The 20,767-nt window shown below is 37.3% G+C and overlaps 1 protein-coding gene and 1 pseudogene across 1 annotated transcript; both read left to right on the top strand.

The window, feature by feature from the left end:
- LOC131322432 (probable leucine-rich repeat receptor-like serine/threonine-protein kinase At3g14840) overlaps positions 1-20,374 on the top strand; it is a 58,980-nt pseudogene extending 38,606 nt beyond the window's left edge.
- LOC131322430 (E3 ubiquitin-protein ligase CCNB1IP1 homolog) lies at positions 3,154-4,652 on the top strand. The gene is made up of 3 exons (XM_058353761.1): positions 3,154-3,407; positions 3,512-3,675; positions 4,378-4,652. The coding sequence occupies exons 1-3, from the start codon at positions 3,154-3,156 to the stop codon at positions 4,650-4,652; spliced, it is 693 nt and encodes a 230-aa protein (XP_058209744.1).
- Positions 20,375-20,767: the final 393 nt, after the last annotated feature.

Here is a 20,767-nt window from a genome sequence, read left to right as displayed (position 1 = left end):
GAATGGACTTTAGAACTCCACTCGGCCCGACCCGTATAAGACCTGGTATGTTTTGTTCTAGCATACAAGCAATTTAGAGCTTAAGAAACAAATGTAATGTATAATAACAAATATTCTACCTTCTAAGATCTTGCTAACGCAAAATAAAAGTTGTGATATAGTTGAGATTTTGAAAACTATTTTTACGAGGAATTTGCTTAGCATAACTTAAAATGTAACGGGTTAGTTAGACGGGCTTGGAAAATTAAAATTTTAATAGGATTTGTTTGGGAGTGCAAGCAAAACCGATTTACCTTTCTTTTTTTTTTTCAGTCAATCAGAAATTCCCAATTTACTAATTGAACAGTTGGGTGTTGTTATTATGTAATGCAAGCTCGGCTCGAATTGCAACTGCACCTCGGGAAAAAGGGGATTCGGAGATCTTGCTCGGTAGCTCCCTGTCGAGCGGGTACAGAGCGGCTGATCCAGTCATTCATTTCAACACATAGAACTCAAATCAAATTTGAGTACATACAAATCTAAATCGTTCATTGCTCGATTAAAATCTGAACTTTCGATTGCCGAATTGTGCACAGTTCTAAAGGAGATGCCTATCACGGAATCAAAAAGGACCGGGGGTTGCTGCCTGCTGGGGCAGGAAAAGAACCGGAAACCGGAATGTTTACCGGTCAAGTTCTCAAACGAAACTGCCATTTTGCCGCCATTTCTAACTCTACATAAAAAACCAGAGGAGATTGAGAGCACTCTGCTAATCAAACGCGGGAGAGAGAGAGAGAGAGAGGGAGAGAGAGACAGCTCGAAGATTAGAGAGAGAGAGAGAGAGAGAGAGAGAGAGAGAGAGAGACACGTTCGTAACAGCTCGAAGATTCGTTTCGTTCTCAAGTTCTCTGAAAAAATTGACTAACCATCTCTAACTGCGTTCGAGAGGTTTGTAGCCTCGAAATCTCACATTGATTGAATTTCAATCCTCCATTAGCGATGGCTTGATTACATTATTTTCGAGCTCATTTCTTATGGCCAGCTCTTGAGGCTGCGCAGAATGCGTGAAATTTTGATACGTTGCGCTTGTAGTTCAAATCTACTCAAAAATCAGGATCGTTTTTTTTCTTTTTGAGATTTTGTTTGCCAACGGATTATGATGAATATGATTAGCTGGAGTTCTAATCACCTATTTCACTGAATTTTGTTTGGATAGATTAGGCCTGAAAGTGAAATCCACTCGAATAGCATGGCCGATTTTGTAGGTTTTGCATCGAGTGTTATGCTACCTTTGGTGATTCATTTTGTAATTAATCGAAATTTCTTTTGTAGTTTCTGATATTGACTTGAAAATTTTCGGAGAAGGGAGGAAAGTGAGGCTCTGTGAAGTGTTAGGGTTTGGGTTGGTTTTCAGGTCAGTTTTGATAGCTTGCTTTTGAAATGCTAATGATTTCTTTTGCTTGATTTTGTAAATTTAAGTAAATTAGAAGAAATTAAACTAGCGTAGATGAGGCTTTTAGAAGTTTCGGAAAACATGCATTGTGAAGACAGACTAATCTTAGCTCCTATTGTGCATTTTTCACAGTAACACTAATCTTGTAATCTTAGATCCAATTGTGCATTAAGCGCATGTTTTGATCTGTAAATCAACTTCATGATATTTGACACTATGTCTGGCTTTCTTTTTTTTCTTTTTTTTTTTGATCCGCCTATGTCTGGCTTTCTAAACTCTAAATTCCCAGCTGATATAGGATATTCGAATTTGTTTCACTTAAAATGTGTTCCTATTAGTAGAATTCTGACAAAATTTCAATTCCCTGTCTTAATCTTGCGAAGTGCTTTACTTCATCCAAATCGCTGGCTGTCTGAGTATAACTTGCCTCCTACTTTGGTCATACTAATCAAGTGATCATGCATTTCCAAATCGCATGTGCTTGTTCTTGATACACATTAACTAGGTCTGTAACTAACTTAATTGACTCAATTGTAATATGAACTTGTGAAAACTCAGCTCTGATTTTTTGTTTTTATCTACAGGACTTTTAGGTTCCCACGTATAGCATGATAGCAAGGACTTCTACTCAAAAGATAAAATGAGATGCAATGCATGCTGGCGAGAATTGGAAGTGAAAGCTATTACCACCACATGTGGCCACCTCTTGTGTATCTAGATGTGTACAGTAGTTTTTCTTATTCTGCAGTTCTTTAATAATCTTTGCTGTCAAGTTGGTGCATTTGCTCAAGATTTCCTTAACAGTGTTAAAGGCACGGAAGATGCCGATAAGATCCTAAGTAATGATGCGGCTTGCCCCATCTGCGATCAAGTGCTCTCCAAAAGGTCGGTGTTAAAACATAGGTTTGTTGTGATTGCTGAGTTTTAAGAGGAAAGAATTGATCCACCCTGCCAAGTAATGCTTAATGGAGAGATAATATTGTGAGATAGCTTAGATTTACTTTCCAATGGACTGAGTTTGCCCAACAATTTTATGTAGATATGCAATTCAAAGGCTTAGGCTTTCATAGCATTGTAACCAAAACAACGTAAAAAACCTCATTACAGAATATCTTAATCATCTGTAGCATTCCAGTATTCAGATGCCTTTTAACTTGAAATGGATTTCACTTGGCAGCCTTATGAAGCCTGTGGATATCAATCCAAATGATGAGTGTATAAATGTAAGCAGGAACTTCCAAGTTCAATACTACATTGCGTTAATCATTTTTGTTTTAGTGCTTGATCAAAATTTGTCACCCTACCCTCTCTGCTTTGCTTGAATTTTCACCTATTATTTTGCAGATGGCCATGGCTGGGATATCTCCACAGATATGTATCTTTTATTAGTCTGAATGAAGCTATACTCCTAACTTACGTATGTGTAAATGCATAAAATTCCTGCTCAAACGCCTATTTGGGGCTCATACAGTGTTGAAATGCATATGGGGGGCAACTGAATCGCCGTTCTCCACGGCTATGGTGGCTACTTATATACTGTATGCCTCCCTTGATGAGAATATGGACAGCCATTGTTGCTCTAGTAAATATCAAAGAAAGCCAAAAATGGAGAAAATAGTAGATCAGGCCACTTTGTTTAGATGTTTTTGTTGAAATTTTTATAGGTTTTTTTTGTTGAAAGTAAACATCGGACCCAAAATTTTCCTTTAACATATCCAGTGATGAAAAGTGCATACAGAAGCGTGATGTTCTTTATGGGGCAGAAGGAACTGGAAATGGAATTTAAGGCAAACAAAATAGTATCTCAGTGCAGGCAGAAATGCGAGGTGCTACAAGTGAAGTTCACAGAAAAAATGGAGCAGGTGCACACTGCATACCAGAAAATGGCCAAGAGGTGTCAGATGCTGGAACAAGAGGTTGAGAGCTTGTCAAAGGATAAGCAAGAGCTCCAAGAAAAATTTTCTGAAAAATCAAGGTCGGTATTACCCAATTCAACCTGATCTTTTCAGTATCTGAGACTTACAACTTCAGTGCATGAACCATGTCCTGAGCTATTATTCATTCATTTAATAATATCAGGCAAAAGAGAAAGCTTGATGAAATGTATGATCAACTGAGAAGTGAGTATGAGTCAATGAAGCAATCAGCCATCCAACCTGCAAGAAACTTCTATTCAACAACTGAGCCTGATTTGTTCTCTAATCCACCTAGCATGATGGATAACAGAGATCCAATCAGAAAAGGTAATCCCATTTTCGTTAATACTTGGACATACTTGAAAGTAGTTGAAAGTGCTACTTGGTTTTCAGAGCTACAATATTTTCCATCTTTTATGTGGAGTTCCCTTAGGCTGTGTAAATGAATGTTGATTTATCGGGGGATCTGTGTAGGAAATAAAAAGGAGGATATTTGAAGTTAAATTTGTCTGTCTTGCCTTTCCTTTCCTTCTCCCTCTGCAGATTCTCCACAAATCTAAAGTCCAAACACAACCTTAAGCATGATTAGAGTCCACATTTGTTTTCCCATTGTCGTGGTCAAAGAGTTTAGTTTTGTGACCCATGTTTGGTTGAATTCTTCCAAGAAATAGTACTCGCTGTATTCATTCTGGTTGCTACCTGAAGTCCAATTTTATGGTGAATGCCACATAGCACATGAACGTTTCTTATTTTTGGCTGTTCAACTTTTTACCAGTACTTGTATTACACTTCTCTATTTTTGGCCCTTTGTTTAAGTGCCACAAATTGATCGTGTATTACCGCTTGTACTACCACGTGTAATGCATTTGCCTACCAGACCATGTTGACGCTCAAAGGGTGTTAATTGTTACTTTCCTGTTTTCTTATCACTTCCAATGTGTTAAAACATGTTGTAGGCTTGTAGCTTTTGGTTAACCAGTGTTTGGTTGAAATCTTCCAAGAAATACTAGTTGACTTAATTTGTGGCAGATTGGTCGGTCTTCACTCCTGAAACTCCAGTACGAAGAGAGGATATCTGGCCTCAACCAAGGCAGAATACCTCTAACTCTGGGCCCTTCGACATCTCTGGTGGCTCACCGGCAAAACCATCAGGAATTCCACTTGATACCGGCAACAGAAGGGCTCCTGCTCGTCCCGCTTTTGGAGGTGGAGCCAGTAACCCTTCGATGACTTTAAGGAACCTTATTCTTTCACCTATAAAGCGGCCTCAGCTTTCTCGTAACCGCCCTCAAATGTTCACGTAAGTCACAAACTTAGTTTGTATTGGGGCTGTTCACCATTTTCTAAACACTTTCTGTAATTAAAGCTTCTTGGTTTTGCAGGTTGTAGAGAAGAAGTTTGAGGCTTATCATTTCAAGCATAAACGGAGCTGAAACCATAATCATTGACCATTCCATTCTGTTTTACTTCTCCGAAAGCCAAGTAAGTAGTGATTCTTTCTAAGCATGGGTTAGACACCAGCATATATAGCAATGGGAGTAGTGTTCTTGAAGCTGATTTGCCCTTATTGTTGTGCACTAAAAAGTTTTCATGGCTTTGATCTTTCTAGTCATACAAACACACTCATATGCATCTAACACAATCTTCTTGGCCGTTCAAAAATATATATATGCATCTAACACAAACGAGGGATTTCGTGTCTCCCTGAGGCTGCACTGTGCTGAAAATAACTGCAAATGTCACATTCACCTCAAGTTGGGCCAACTCATTGGCAGGCCAAGTATGCTTTTGTAAGAGGGATTGGTAAATTTCGTGGACTTGTGAACTGTATCCACAGTTCCTTTTCATGCTCTACATAAAAAATAAAAAAAAAACCCACTAAGGTGATGAGAAAGGTTGTGAATACATTCTAAGAAGGCTTGGATTTATTGCTATTCTTGTATGCCTAATATTTACTGGTCGGGTTACCACATGAGATACTCTTGAATATTAACAAATGGCAAAAAAAAAAAAAAATTCACTTTCTTAAACTAAGCAAGATTCGCATCTCTAAACATTCCTCTCTTAACAATTCATATCCGGTAAGAAAACCCATTTAGCGGTTATGTCCCACATGTCATTAGATAGCAAACATCACATGCAAGTGTTTGTGGTGGTGTCTCTGGAATGAATGTGTATGGTTAGATCCATAAATAATTTGCTATATTTATTTATGATGGATAGATGATGCTTAAGCTATTTGAGGAGGAGGTCCTCTCTCAACCCAATATAGAAAATTCTAGACTTATCTCATCTACACAAGTTAGTCTGACTATTAAGAAAGAGGGTCAAGAGAGAGAAACTTCTTTCTCCCAAGAACTTGATTTGCTCTTTGCATTACGGATTGGGTCTATAATCAGCTTGGGTCTGTTATCTTTTATATATTTACATGATCCAGGTTGGTAAGTTCCTTATGAATCCTTTTATTTGTTTCCACAACATAAATTTGATAGTGAAAATACATGATATTCCAGACCGTGTAACTTTAGTTTACTCACTCAACGTATGAGAAGAAAACGGAAGATTACTCCGGAGCTTAGGTCATTTGTCATTACCAAATTGCAACCAATACCCATTTTTAGAAAAATGACATCCATGATCAGACTAATGAAGATTACTGGAAATTTTCATTTTCTGTAATGGAAAACCAGCACTTCTATATCTCACCCTACCATCAAAAACATATCTTGAGATCCATGACTATTCCAACTTGACATAAAGGTGGCCTAGATTCTAAAATATTAATGGAATAATACCTAGAAACACGGTATGATTGAGGGAAAAATTCTTCACAAGCTAGCTTATTTTAACAAGAAATTTTTTTTTGACACTTAAAACCAGCAGTGCGTTCAAAAAAGAAAATCATTTCTATGATTAATAGGCCGGATTGATGGGGGCAACACTTGCAATTTCGGTTAGGCGACGTTTCGATCATCGTTTTGATCATGAATTTGTTGATGAATTTATGAATCAGAAATGATTCGTGCACAGACTGCTGTGCACAGCAGCCTTTTCCTCCCGCCCCGGGTCACACAAAGATGATCGGAGCTGTTCATTTTATTCAAAATATATCCTTTAAGGTCTCTGTAAAAAATGAGCTTCGTTCGATATCGTTAGAGGCATTAACAAAACACCCAAAATCACTTCAGAATTTAGGCTAATTTTTGAAGTGATTTTGGGTGTTTTGTTAACGCCTCTAACGATATCGAACGAAGCTTATTTTTTACAAAGACCTTAAACGACATATTTTGAACAAAATGAGCGGCTCCGATCATCTTTGTACGACCCGGTGCGGGAGGAAAAGGCTGCTGTGCACAGCTCTTTATGAATAGAAACCTAACAAAAGTGAAGCAGATGAGTTCAATCATCTTCCCTGATAAGTTTCTTCAGCAATCTATAAAGTCAAAACCCTAGAGAATCATGATGGTATCAACTAGTATGATACTACTCAACTTTTTAACAAATTCCGATATGATGTGCGCGGAAGACTAGGAAGGAAATCTGGGGGAAATCTGAACTGTTAATTTGCCTCTCCAGCCTAAAGCCTATTATCATGGCAAGTGGGATTCGCTTTGTTTTCTGATCGGTGTTCATTTATAGTGGAAAATTTAGCAGGTCTTGCTTAGTGCTACATGTACCGACCTCCCCGGTACCGAAATCGTACCGCCGGCCGCCGGTGGGCCATCTCCGGCCACCGGACGGCCGATCCGAGCCGTCCAAAAATTTTAAAAAAAAAAAACGAGGGGGCCCACGCGGAAATCAACGGCATCCGAGGTGTGTAAGGTGCTTGATCCGAGCACCCTTTTTTCGTGTATATATGTATATTCGCGGGAATATACATATATACACGAAAAAAGGGTGCTCAGATCAAGCACCTTACACACCTCGGATGCCGTTGATTCCCGCGTTGGCCCCCTCGTTTTTTTTTTTTAAAATTTTTGGACGGATCGGATCGGCCGTCCGGTGGCCGGAGACGGCCCACCGGCGGCCGGCGGTACGATTTCGGTACCGGGAGGTCGGTACCAATATCATTTCTGGTCTTGCTTATCATGAGTGTTGCCACGTAGCTTGTAGTCGAGACTCCAGACCTTACTCACATAATCTTTCAAAAATGTCTTACGCTTCCGTTTTCAATTCTTGCACTGCGCTCCCGCTCTCAATTCTGACTTTCGCGAATTTAGTCTTTTGATATGTGAATTGAAAAGGCGCGCACACACGCATTATGTGACTGAGATCGAGAGTCGAGGGTTGTGACATTGCTAGATGGAGGGTTTTTGGGTCGGTCCGAGTAGGAACGGGAGATACTGAACGGGTTTTTGAAGGATATGCAATAAGTGGCTTTCTTAGGTACGGTAAAATAGTAAAAAGCCCTTTGGCCTAAATTTTTCCGTATTTCGAGGGATTTTTTTTTTTTTTTTTGGTTCTTAATTTTTACTAGATTCAGGTAAAAAAAATTAATTTATCGTTGGTCTCGACTAGTGAAATCACAGAAGTATAAATTTACATATCAAAGTAAAAAAAAAAAATCAGTAAAGATGAAAAATGTTCAAAAAAAAGACAGTTTTTTTCAATGTCTCTCACGTCGTCATTCTGTGGACTTCTACAACTTTGGTCTATATTTTTTAATTTTTTAACTCTCCTCATCGAGATGAACGATGTAGTTTAAAATTTAAGATGAAAAGCTAAAAAAAACGACTAAAAGTTACATAATACTTGTCGTTTTTATCATTAAAAAATTATTTTAGTTCAATCGCATTCTACTAATCTCCTAAACTCCAAGGATTTGGCTTGGGCTTATCTTAATCTTATTGGTTCAATTGTTAGCTTGGTTGTCTTGTGGACTCTCACATAATAGATGTAGTATTCCGTGATTTGTACTTCATAGATGATGTAATATCTCTCCTACCGATTGGGCCAAAAAAAAAAAAGACAAGGCAAACTTAGGGGTTTGTTTGCTTGTAAATTTTAGTTTCAAAATATCGTATGTGCTATTGACTCGTGTGAGATCACGTTGTCAACCCATCCAAGGCTTTTTCCCAACTTTAACTACTCCCCCAGTCTTGAATCAAAAAAAAAAAAAACTACTCCTCCAGTCTCAAATTGGATGTCAATTTTTGATATCCGTATCAATTTCAATTCCTTATATCTTTCAATATGAATCTCAAAAAATATGCAATATGGATCTTGTTTGATAATTCTCGATTAGTTCTATTATACAAAGTTTTCAAACTCATGAAAAACATTATAGATTGAAAGATATAAGTGACAAAAAATGACACGAGTTTCAAAAATTGTCATCGATTTTAGGACGAAGAGAGTAGCATTTTGGTAGTCAATGATAAGATTAGTCCTTCGAGATTAATTAACTAATTAATTTAGATGCTCTTAAACCGACTCAAACATCGTCATATATTTAATAAAAACCTAATCTATATCATTCAGCAAACAGAAAATGTGGTTGGTGTAACATTAGCCTTGCGAAAAGAATATGGGTACATACATTCATGTACTTTCCATCCTGAATTCTGAAGCAAAGTTAGTCTAATTGAATTTAATTTTTATAGGGACACCAAACAAATCATTTTGAACAAAATGAACAACTCGAATTTTCTTTTTATGGGATCCGAGATAGGTCCAAAACTCTTATGTACACTCTATATGTATCTATAGCAGCTCTGTTAACCTTGAATAGACTATATACATTCATGTACATCCAAACTTGAATTCTGAAGTAAAATTGGTCTGCTTGAGTTGATTTTTTTATATGGAGAAATTTTTCGGTGTTAGGTGGGTATTTCTCATGTGGCACCTGTTCGGCACATTTGAGTTGTCTAATACACTATTAGACGGCTCAGATTGAAATCATCTCTCTCCTCTCACCCCAACACTCTCTCTCTCTCTCTCCTCTTTCTCTTTCTCTTTTCAAATCCATGCCGTCCAAAATTGAAATGGACATCCCGAATGTATCGAACGAACATCACATGATACTCGCTCGGCACTGAAAATCTTCTTTCCGGGGCTCTAGTGCGCCTACCAAACAGGCTGTGAAGGACATTGGATGACCGATCAAAAAAAAAAAAGGACATTGGATGAGATGATGAAAAAAAGGGGGGACATTGGATGAGGCAAATGGGACCTACACTTTCAACTGTTGTTTCACTGGGTGTATAAATCGAGGACCAAATCTCCGTACACTTTATAATCCAAGAGACAGTGTAATCACGAGTCCCCCACATGCCTACGGGATTCGGGGCCAGAGAATGAGATTCCACAACCAAGTTGCCCCCCCCCCCCCTACACTTTCACACCTCCAACTTGTGCTCATCTCTGCTTTTTTTCAATTGAATGCCCAGGCCAGTTTGTTCATTATGTAAAGTTTGATTTGATTATCTCTAGCTGGTCGAGACTCGATTTATACAATTGGAAGACCATGTAGAAAAATTTGCATGGTTTCTATTTGCATTCTTTGCGTCCACTTTAATTGACTGAAAACAAACTCTCAACAGCCTCGAGAGTTTTTAGCACAGTGCAAGTCGAAACTGCGAGCATGCTCCCACTCGATCAACTTATTAGGTTCAAACATGTGATTTTTGTGCGTGCATGTCCATGATCTAGATTGTTCATTTATACATCCGAAAATATTTAAGCAAGTATAGAAGAAGTTGCAGGTTGAGATTTTATTTTTTTTTTTAACGGCAGTTTTTTTTTAATTAATCTTTGAAGTTGCAGGTTGAGACTCGCTCCCGCACATGTATATAACAATTTTTTCATTACCATAACCAAATTACAACAGCCAAATTTTGGCTTGATTAGGACATGTGGTTGGCATTCGGTTTTAATTTGAAAATGAGGCCTAATACGGACCGTTCCTTTCAAGAAAATAAAAAATGAACGGTTCAAATTCACTAAATTTGAAATCTGAACCGTTGTTTATGCTTCCTGGACCGATTCCAGAAAACTTTTCCTGTTTCCTATCATTTTCATTTGGATGAGGTTCCTAGAATGATGGCAATCGCCGCCAAGATAAACGGGTAATGTCTGCATATTAATAACAACAGGAAGCACTCTTAATTCTGCAAAGAAAGGAATATAACCGCTGCATAAAATATGGAAAATTCTCTTACCTTTTATTGATCAAACAACCATTATTGTGTCACCATTAGGAGAAATTTTCCGGTGCCTCAGGTGGGTATATCTCATGTGGTACCCGCTCAGCATATTCGGGCCGTCTAATACATTTTTGGACGGCTCGGATTAAAACCCTCTCTCTCCTCTCACCCCAACACTTACTCTCTCCTTTTTTTCTCTTTCCGAATCTGAGCCGCCCAAAAACGCAATGGACAGATCGGATGCGCCGAGCGGGCACCACGTGGCACCCACTAGGCATTGAAAAAATTTCCCACCATTAGGGCCCTACCAAATCAAACCGAACCTTATGTCCCAATCACTTAGGATCAACTACATTAATCTTTTTCCTCTATTGAACCATGTCGAGAGCCACTTGTTCACCATTAGGGCCCTATGCTTGGGAAAATTAAAGTACCAACTTCATGAAAGGGAAAACAATAAGTAGTGGTTAACAAAGTGAGTAGAATGTTAACTTAAAAGAAAAAGAATGGCCAATTCCACTCTCTTCCGGCAAATATCTCCATCGCCAACTGTTGCCACCCAGTGTTAATCCATTAGAGACCAATTTCACCATTTACTTGCGGATGAAAATATGAAATTAGTTCCGTAAACACATAGTTGGTGACGTCCCACGTAATTAACCTTATAATTCAGTCTAATATTTTAAATAGTACTATATGATTCCATTAGTAAAACGCGAAACTTTTGATAACTAATGCCTATAAAAAGCCAAAAAAAAAAAAAAAACTTTTGATGAGTACTCATAATGTTTAGATTTACTTACATAATTAATCTTTGAGAACCAGTTTCACCGTCTACTTGCGGAATATGGCTCCTTTAAATTAAGTTGAGACGATACTCTAAGACTGGGCTCGCAAGAAGTTAAAGCACCTTCAATGTATCATATTCATTCTTCATTTATGAGTTTTGGAGATGAGTCAGAGATGCTCTAAGAGGTATCAAACTCATGACCTTGGAGATATATAACAAAGCCTTTTCATATTTCAAGCACTCTTCATCGGACCAACCCATTTGTTATTTTGATGATGGATTATTTGTAGTACTGTACAAATACAATGGAAATTAATCGTAACAAATTAGACATCGTAATCACCCGCAAAGTCCTTCGGCATATATTGATCAAAAGCCTGTAATATAATAAGAAGCCCAACAATTAATCAATAAAATTCCAACATTATCTACCTTTGGTTCAAAAAAAAAAGTGATTCCTCAACCGGATGCCACTGGACCATGTAAAGGAATTGACTTCACAATCTACACTCACAATATATATATACATATATATATATATATATATATATATATATATATATATATATATATATATATACACACACACACACACACACACACCACGGATCCAATGAGGGATCCCTTACCAGTCTACCGTGCGGACCTCCCCTTTCCCGATCAAATTGCGACGATCCGAGCCGCTCAATGTGTTCAGAACGTGATTTTAAGGGTACCCGCAAGAAATCAGCAAAAAAATGATCGGGAAGGGCTTGATCCGAGCAGTTTTTACTGAACCGTTCAATAAAAAACTACTCGGATCAAGCCCTTCCCGATCATTTTTTTTGCTGATTTCTCGCGGGTACCCTTAAAATCACGTTCTGATCACTTTAAGCGGCTCGGATCGTCCCAATTCGATCGGAAAATGGGAGTCCTGCACGGTAAGCCCGTGCGGGATCCCTCAAGGGAACCAGACTATATATATATATATATATATATATATATATATAGTCCCTTTCTCTTAAGGACCACCTTAACTTAATAAAATAAAGACCTCCTTTTCCGATAGAATTTCGATAATCCAAGCCGCTCAACATGTTCAGAACGTGATTTTAAGGGTACCCGCGAGAAATCAGCAAAAAAAAATGACCGGAAAGGCTTCATCCGAGCAGTTTTTGTTTGTATTTTATCAAATGATTCAAATAAAAACTGCTCGGATGAAGCCTTTCCCGGTCATTTTTTTTGCTAATTTCTCGTGGGTACTCTTAAAATTACGTTCTGAACACATTGAGCGGCTCGGATTATTGAAATTCGAACGAAAAATGAGAGAAATGGAGAGGTCCTTATTTTAGTTAAAATAAGGACCTCCTCATTTGAAAATGACTATATATATATATATATATATATATATATATATATATATATATATATATATATATATGTCTCTCCTTTTTATTAAAAGTATCATTAATTCAAACTAAAATGGACCGCGATAGACAAATGAACTAGCTAATCTTTTAAAATGGACAGCGAAAAGAATTTTAAACTTACACCGTCTATTTGAAATGATTTTTCATTAATTTTGAAAAGAATACAAAGTTTAAAGGGGACAGGGCAAGCAAGCTACACGAGACCCAATGATTATTTATTTATTTATTTATTTGATTTTGTGTAAGAATCATTTTTTACTTGGCCAATAACTTATTGAAGCATAACAAGTTGAACGATTTCGATCACCATTTCAGGCCTTAGGGGGCAAAAAAATGCAGGAGGAGTTTGGTGGGAGTATGATGGATTAGAATGTGGAGGCGAGCTTAAACCTTTTCAAGTATGAAGACTAAAGACTTGCATATATGGGTTATTTTATTTTCATCGACTCGAGAAAATAGAGTGAAGGTGTGTTCTTTGTTTGGGAACTGGAGGTCCCGACTAGCCTGCATGTACCTTGACTAATTTCGAAGCCTTGAAATTAACGATCGAACAAATTTTTCAGTGTCCCAATTTTTGAAACGTTCAACCTACGTGGAATTCGAATTGAACAAGCGACTCCATGAAGTATCAACATTTATCAATTTTCTCATGCTTATTCAGCCAAACACCTTAGGATCAAGAGAGTGGATGTGTTTCCTATAGGGTAGACAATAATAATTGAAGCTGACGTTATGGACAGACAAACATGACCAACATATATGCAAGAGACAACAATAATTCTAGGAACACACCCACTCTTACACCCAAACACACACCCACACTCACATAAGTGGTGGGCCCCATACACACACTAGAGTGTGTAGTGTGTGTGGGATCCACCACTCATGTGAGTGGTGAGTGTGTGTTTGGGTGTGAGAATGGGTGTGTCCCTAGCACCGCTCAAGAGACAAACCCCACAAAAGGTGACGAGATTCCACTAGACAAGTCAAATAGAATAAAATCTTAGTAAATACTACTTTTTTTTCATTTTTTTTTAACTATTCCAGAATATTTTGTTTTTCATTTCTAGAGTAGTAATTTTTACTGCCGCCATAAAATTTCTGGAGTTAACTTATTGGATCGAGGCAGGTCCCGTTCTAGAACCAAAAAAAAGTTCTTATTTTTTAAAAAATCAATTTCAAGTTCAAAAATTATGAATTTATTGAAATATAAAAATATGCAATATGAATCTTATTTAAAAGATCTCGATCCGATGCAAACAAAAATTGAAAACTTATTTTTTATTTATATTATTTTTGAGATTAAAAATATAAAATAAATTATTTATTTTTTAAGAAGGTTTTCAAAACCGAGCCGCGGTCGGCAGATCCTCACCGGTTTGTGGGGTGAACGTACGGGAGGGTGCATGTTGTCAAAACCTAAGTCTCGTCAAGTCAAATGTAGACTTGTAGCCTAGTACTCTACCCTGTCCCTCTGCCTTCTCTGGTTGCTGCTGGGGCAGGGGTGGCGCCTCCCCACCTCTCTCTCTCTCCCGATCTCTCTCTCTCTCCCTTTCCCTTTTCTATCTTCCGTTCCTTGCTTCCCTTTTTTTTTTGGCAAATCTGGTTGCATGCGGTTGTTGTAGTGGGTGACAACAGTGGCTTGCCGCGACATGGTGGAATCTCCACTATATGCTCCGAACCACATCCCCACTATATACTAGATAGATTCGAGAATGGATCCTCTCTGGTCTCGATTTTGGGCCGGACGGTCTATTTACGCCTTCTATTGAGCCTTTTAATGTTGGTCTCGTCTACTTGATGATCAAAATTGTTGACGCTAATGCTTAGGTTCGAGTCTTCATAATCGCTGAATAGAGTTAGCATACTCTTTTGTTCCCGTAGTACAAGATGAGATCTTAGCTTTCACTTTGAAATAGGTGCAGTGAAGTTCCTTGAAGATGATTGTGGTGCTAACAGCAGTATTGATCATCTCTAGCAAGCATGTGGAGTAGTCTATCTATCTATCAATTGTAGCACTAAAAAAAAAAAAAAGAGACAGTATTAACCGGACAAATCACATTATCAAATATTGTTTCATATGCTCTCACAACAAATTTATCTTGAAAAAAAAAAAAGAAGAGATTGAAACACTGGTTTGAAATTCATTTAACATATTCATCTCAAGATAAACGAGTTTCGAAAGGATATCAAACTTTATCCGAACAACGTTTTATTTGAAAATAGTTGACGCCCTCAACGAGCTCTAGAATTGAACAATTTCAATTATCAAAGTAAATACTCACTCCGTCCCGATTTGTTTATCAAATTTTATTATTTGGGATCTCTTACAAAATTGTCTATGTGTTTTAATTTATAATGTTTTTATATGCAATATGGATCTTGTTTGATAGATCTCAATTAAATTTAAAATATGATGTTTTTGAAATTATGTAAAACATTATAGATTGTGAGATATAATTTTTTTTTCTTAAAAAGCACGTATGTCAAAATTAGACAAACAAACTAGGAAGGAGGGAGTATTAAACAAGGCTCGAAAAAAGTCCTAACTTGACCGTCCACTCCAAAACCGAGACAAGGAAGAGGATCGATGGATTCCAATTACTAGTTTCAAGGCGAGAGCGAAGAGAAAGATGTCTCCTTATTTACATTTTGTTCTTTTTTTTATCAAGAAAAATCAATATTGTTACTAGAATAATAAGATTATTACGTTGAAGAGAAATCGAACCCCTTTTTTCCTAATATCTTAAGCGCACTTGATACAGTTGAACCTATTTGATGCCGTTGGGCCAAATCCCGGTTGTTTAAGGAGTACAGTAGTATGCATTTAGGCCCCGTTCCAGAACAGAAAAAAGGCTTTATTTTTTAAGAAGACAATTTCAAGCTCAAAAATTATGGGCTTACTGAAATCTAAAAATATGCAATATGGATTTTGTTTGAAACATCTCATTGAGATCTTTTATACGATGCAAAAAAAATTAAAAAATTATTTTTTATTTACATTATTTTTGAGTTTGAAAATGTGAAATAAATTGCTTATTTTTTAAGAAGGTTTCTGGAAGGGGGCCTCAAATTCGTTGTAAAACTTCACGGGCTCTCCTACAGCAACCTTACATCTGGTGCCACCCAAATCATGCGTTAATCCACTTGCTTTTCGCTTGACAGAGAAAAGAACAAGGTTGCATGCGGGGTCTCTGTCTGTCAATTTTCATCCCCACCTGGCGATTTGATTTGGTTTTATAGTACAATTGGGCATGGTTTTTTTATCATCTTTTCTCCTTTCTCCTATCCAAGTTGATATTTTTGGGAGATTTTTTGCAGTGCACAGGCTTCATATATTTTAGATCATAGTTTTTTTTTGGTTCAACGGTTAGTGGTATTCAAGTCAGCTTACACGCGCTTCAATTAATTTCTTCTTTGGTCCGGTCAAAGACAGGTCATCCATGCCGAGACTATGAAATTCACAAGAAATTGCTTTCTTGAGGTCTGATCTCAAAAATTGAACCCTAATTAATTGTATGGAGAACAAATTTACCAATCAACCGGACTAACCTTGAGGCTATTTTAGATCAAAGTTTACCTCACTTCTCTGTGAAACATAGGTAGTACTATTATTTGCACTTAGAAATACGAAAATGGGTAATGCAGATTAATAGTACTTTATGACATAGGGTTGAATTTTTTTTCCCTACCATTGTGTTTTTAGAACTTTGGATTTTGTCAATAAATGTAAATTAAACACCATATGTTCTTTTTCTAAATTCTAGATTTGTGGATATGTCTATATAAATTTATAAGTTGCGTATTCTGTAAGTCATGTAAAGGTTCAAGTTATTTTTTGATTTTAGAAATATGAATGTAACACCCCACTAAAAGACTCAATTATATGGTCGCTTACTCACCCAACACTAGTGATAGTGCATCATACCCTCTAGACTACCGTTCATTTGGTATCTTTGATATTTTTAAAATGCTCAAGAGGGCCTCCTCTTACAATCTTAATTTGCTCATAGATATTTCAGTTTACGATCGCCTATGATTGCAATAAAATGTCATGAGTGAGATTCAATGTGTGGTTCAATTACCAACTAGTACTACTTTATTCTTCACTCTTCTTAATGAGTATGATCTTGCAATTTGACATTATATTCGGGAATCGGGATACACAATAAATATGGGCTTACGTAAACAAGAATGGAAAAAAACAAAATATTCCTAAAAGGCAGCAGAAGTTAGGCCCCAGTGGGAGCGGCCACCAGAATGGTGCCACAGGAGAGAAGACTTGTATTCATAATGATATGTTAATGACAATCATTGGCACTAATAAGGATGATGCTATGGTGTCCCCGGTCATTTTAGGGGCACCGTAATTTTTGGCATAACTTTATCATTAGGAGCATAACTAAAATCAATTACAAGCATAACAAAACCCAAACAAGGCATAACCAAAGAATATCCAAAAAAACAACCAAGGCGTAACTAAACCCAACCAAGACATAACAAATAAGTTATGCCTTACTATGGTTTTGGTTATGCCTTGCTATGGTTCTGTTATGCTTGTAATAGATTTTAGTTATACTCATAATGATTTTGTTATACCAAAAGTTACGGTGTCCCCAAAATGACCGGGGACACCGAAGTCATTCCCTTACTAAATTAGGGGGAAGTGGGATGCCTCTGTTGCGTAAGCATTTTCTAAAGATTCCAAATTTTTTCCTAAGGTCAGTCTAGGTCAGTTTATACGCATTTTATACGCATCTTAACTAATTTCATTCCCAACCAGTTAAAGACAAGCTTTTCAACTATTTACGTCGGAACTAAAAAATTCACAAAAAAATTATTTTTACAGCATAAATCGAATTCAATTGACCGGACCGGGCTAACCCTTGGGCTCTACTGGAGATTCCAAATTGGCCCCTTGGATTGCTGGAACCTAGTGAGTCCCCATGCTTCATTCAGTCTATGCTATACTGTTGTTATCATGTTTTCTCCCTTGTTTTCATACTTTTTAGTTTTTGTTGCCGATAGATATTTTTTTCTCTCTCTCTTTTTCCAATTATAATAGTTCATATCCGAGTCCCGGAAACAGCCTTTCTGCTTGCTATAAAGGTTCCGTACATCCAACCCTTCCCTAAACTATGCAATAGTAGGAGCCTCGTGCACTGGGTAGCCCTTTTTAGTTATAATATATAGTTCGTAGGTGCATTGACCATAAACACGGTTAACCTCCTATGATGAGATAAAGCTGTGGTTTTATGATGTTGTTCCCTGTAAATAGCATTACTGGACCATATATCATGCATATAGTTGTTAAGTTAGCAATTCTCCCGCAAGACTAAGCTATTAGGAAATGGGATCAACAATGTATATCAAGCTATTCTCATACCCTCCCTCACGTGCAACCCTGTCTTGCACGTGGAGATGCAAAACATCCGTACTGGAGCTGTGATACTATCTTAAGTTACCACTTAAGTTGTTAGGAAATACGCGCAACAATATATACCAATCAATTCAATAATAGGACACTTGTATGTTACAATTGTTTACATGCAGCGGATATATGGCATTTGAGTATGCAATGCGTGGTTACTTGACTGACAAAGCAGACGTTTATAGCTTCGGAATAGTCGCATTGGAGATTGTCAGTGGGAGAAGCAACACTAGTTACAGGACAAAGGAGTACTGTTTATATCTTCTTGATTGGGTATGTTGAATACTCTCTTTCTAATCTTGCATTTTTCATTACAACATCTTCTGTCGATATATCAACCATGATGATACAGATTTGGATTCTATCATCAGATTGATACAAATATCAAAATGGGTGGAACATGATGTACTTTACAAATTTTGCTGCTCAGCTTTGAGAGAAAGGCTATATACCTCTTATCAAATCACATAACTTGAAACCTTCTTAATCGAGAAAATTATAGTGATGCAGGTAGGGAGCACGTTGACATGACGCCAACATGGGCAGAAGCCAAGGGTATTTCTCAACCAAAAAAAAAAAAAGGATAAAGGAAGAGATTTGGACACGAATGGGAATATTGCAACACATTGCACATTTGTTTCTGTACTTGTATCTGGTATATAAAAAATCGAACATGCATAAACCACCAAAAGTAGTAAAACTCATACTCATTGACCATAAAAAGAAATGTTATGCTACATATTCAAGACACTTGAGAAACTCATTAACATCACAATGCAGTAAAGGAGACTAACTTGCTAACCTCATCAATTAACCACAAATATTCAGAACTCAGTAACGAGTATACAAATATACAATCAACAGCATCTGAGTTAGAAAAAAGGGAAAGTCTTCAATACACATCCCTTTAAAGTGTGTACCATATGCACCTATTGTGTGGTTCATATTGTGCCACCTCATGAAAAATTACTTGTAGGACCGATCATTCATAACATTTTATTTCGTATCGTAACTTTCATACTAAAAATAAGTAACTTTTCATCAATATGATTCGTAACTTTTTAGCAATAGATTCATAACATTTTGGAAATCATAACATTTTAGTGTGTTTCAATAAGGGTGCATATGATACACACCCAAATAAGGGGTGTGTATTGTAGCACTTCCCTAGAAAAAAATTATAATTTGAAAAAGGGAAGAGATAAGGCACGTACTGTCTGTGCTTCGTAGCAGAAATGTCTATGTTCTTTTTAGCTAGAGTCACTTCTATCATGTCTTCGATCTCCATTAAAACGAATTTTCTTCAAATCAAAACCCATGCACATCAGGGACTCGAGTTCTAACTTAACGAGTGTTTCTTTGTGTCTCCGTAGGCACTTGTCTTGAAGCAGAAAGGGAACATGATGGAGCTGGTGGATCCTAAGTTGGGTTCAGACTTCAACAAAATAGAGGTCACAGTGATGATAAATGTAGCTCTTATGTGCACTAACATGTCACCAGCAGTTAGGCCTGCAATGTCTTCAGTTGTCAGCATGCTTGAAGGCAAAACCGTCCCCGAGATGTCATCAGTTCCAGATCCAGATGCCTCCAATGAGCAGATGAAGCTGAAGGGAATGATGAATGAGCTTCAAAAAAGCCTTGAGACTGATACAAGTGAAGGCCAAATTCAGATTGTGCCGCCTGACGGACCCTACACTGCTTCTGCGTCTGCTGGTGATCTCTACCCCTACACTGCTTCTTCTGCGTCTGCTGGTGATCTCTACCCCCGTCAACTGGGACTCCAAAGTTATGGAAAACCAGTATATTAGATAAGTGCCGGATATTGACATTATTGGTCTTCATGTTTTCGTTTTCCTTTTACAATTTGATCAATCGGTTTTAAGCTTTTTTAGGGGATATCATTACAGCTTCTGAATGCACAATGCTTCTGCAAAATTGCACAAATACTTGTGTAGCAACGTGCTTAATGCTTTAATGATATCTCTCAAAAAGCCAAAAACCGCGCGATCAAATTGTAAATGCAAAGCGAAAAACATGAATGCACAATGCTTCCTCAAAATTGCACAAGTTTTTTCTCTTGCATTAGTACTGATTGAGCTTAAATGAACCGAAATTGCAAATTCTTGGTTTACACTTTCTTGGTCCTTTTAGAGTTGAGCCTGTAATAATATGTACTATATTTGCATCATGGATATGACAGAGATCATAACTATTATTATAGACTTAAATTGACAGGTACAACTTTCAAGTTGCAGATTCTAGACTTGGCAATGACTTGGGTATCCCCTTTGTCTCCTCTTACTGTGTTCCCTCGTTATGCCTCTGTGTAAGAACGGTTATGCCCATTTGTTTGAGTTGTTATGCCATTTGGGGGGACACCGTAACAAATGAATAGTAACCTTATCTGGGGACACTGTAGTGTTATACCCATTTGTGTGAGTTGTTATGCCATTTGTGTTTGGGTTAGGATACCGTAGCATCTTTCAATAGACTTGGCCATTGTATGCTCATCCTGAGCCTTTGTGGTTAGAGTTTTTCATTTCGTTGGCCCCCGTAGAAAGAATTTCAAAAAGGGATGAAAATTTTGATTTTTTGCTCGGATATTCTTTTCTACAAAGCTAATGAACAATTTCGACCATCA

This window comes from Rhododendron vialii, chromosome 4a, assembly GCF_030253575.1.
Source record: "Rhododendron vialii isolate Sample 1 chromosome 4a, ASM3025357v1".
Classification (NCBI taxonomy): Eukaryota; Viridiplantae; Streptophyta; class Magnoliopsida; order Ericales; family Ericaceae; genus Rhododendron; species Rhododendron vialii.
Note: the sequence above shows the minus strand (reverse complement) of the source record. Positions and strands in the feature narration are given on the sequence as shown.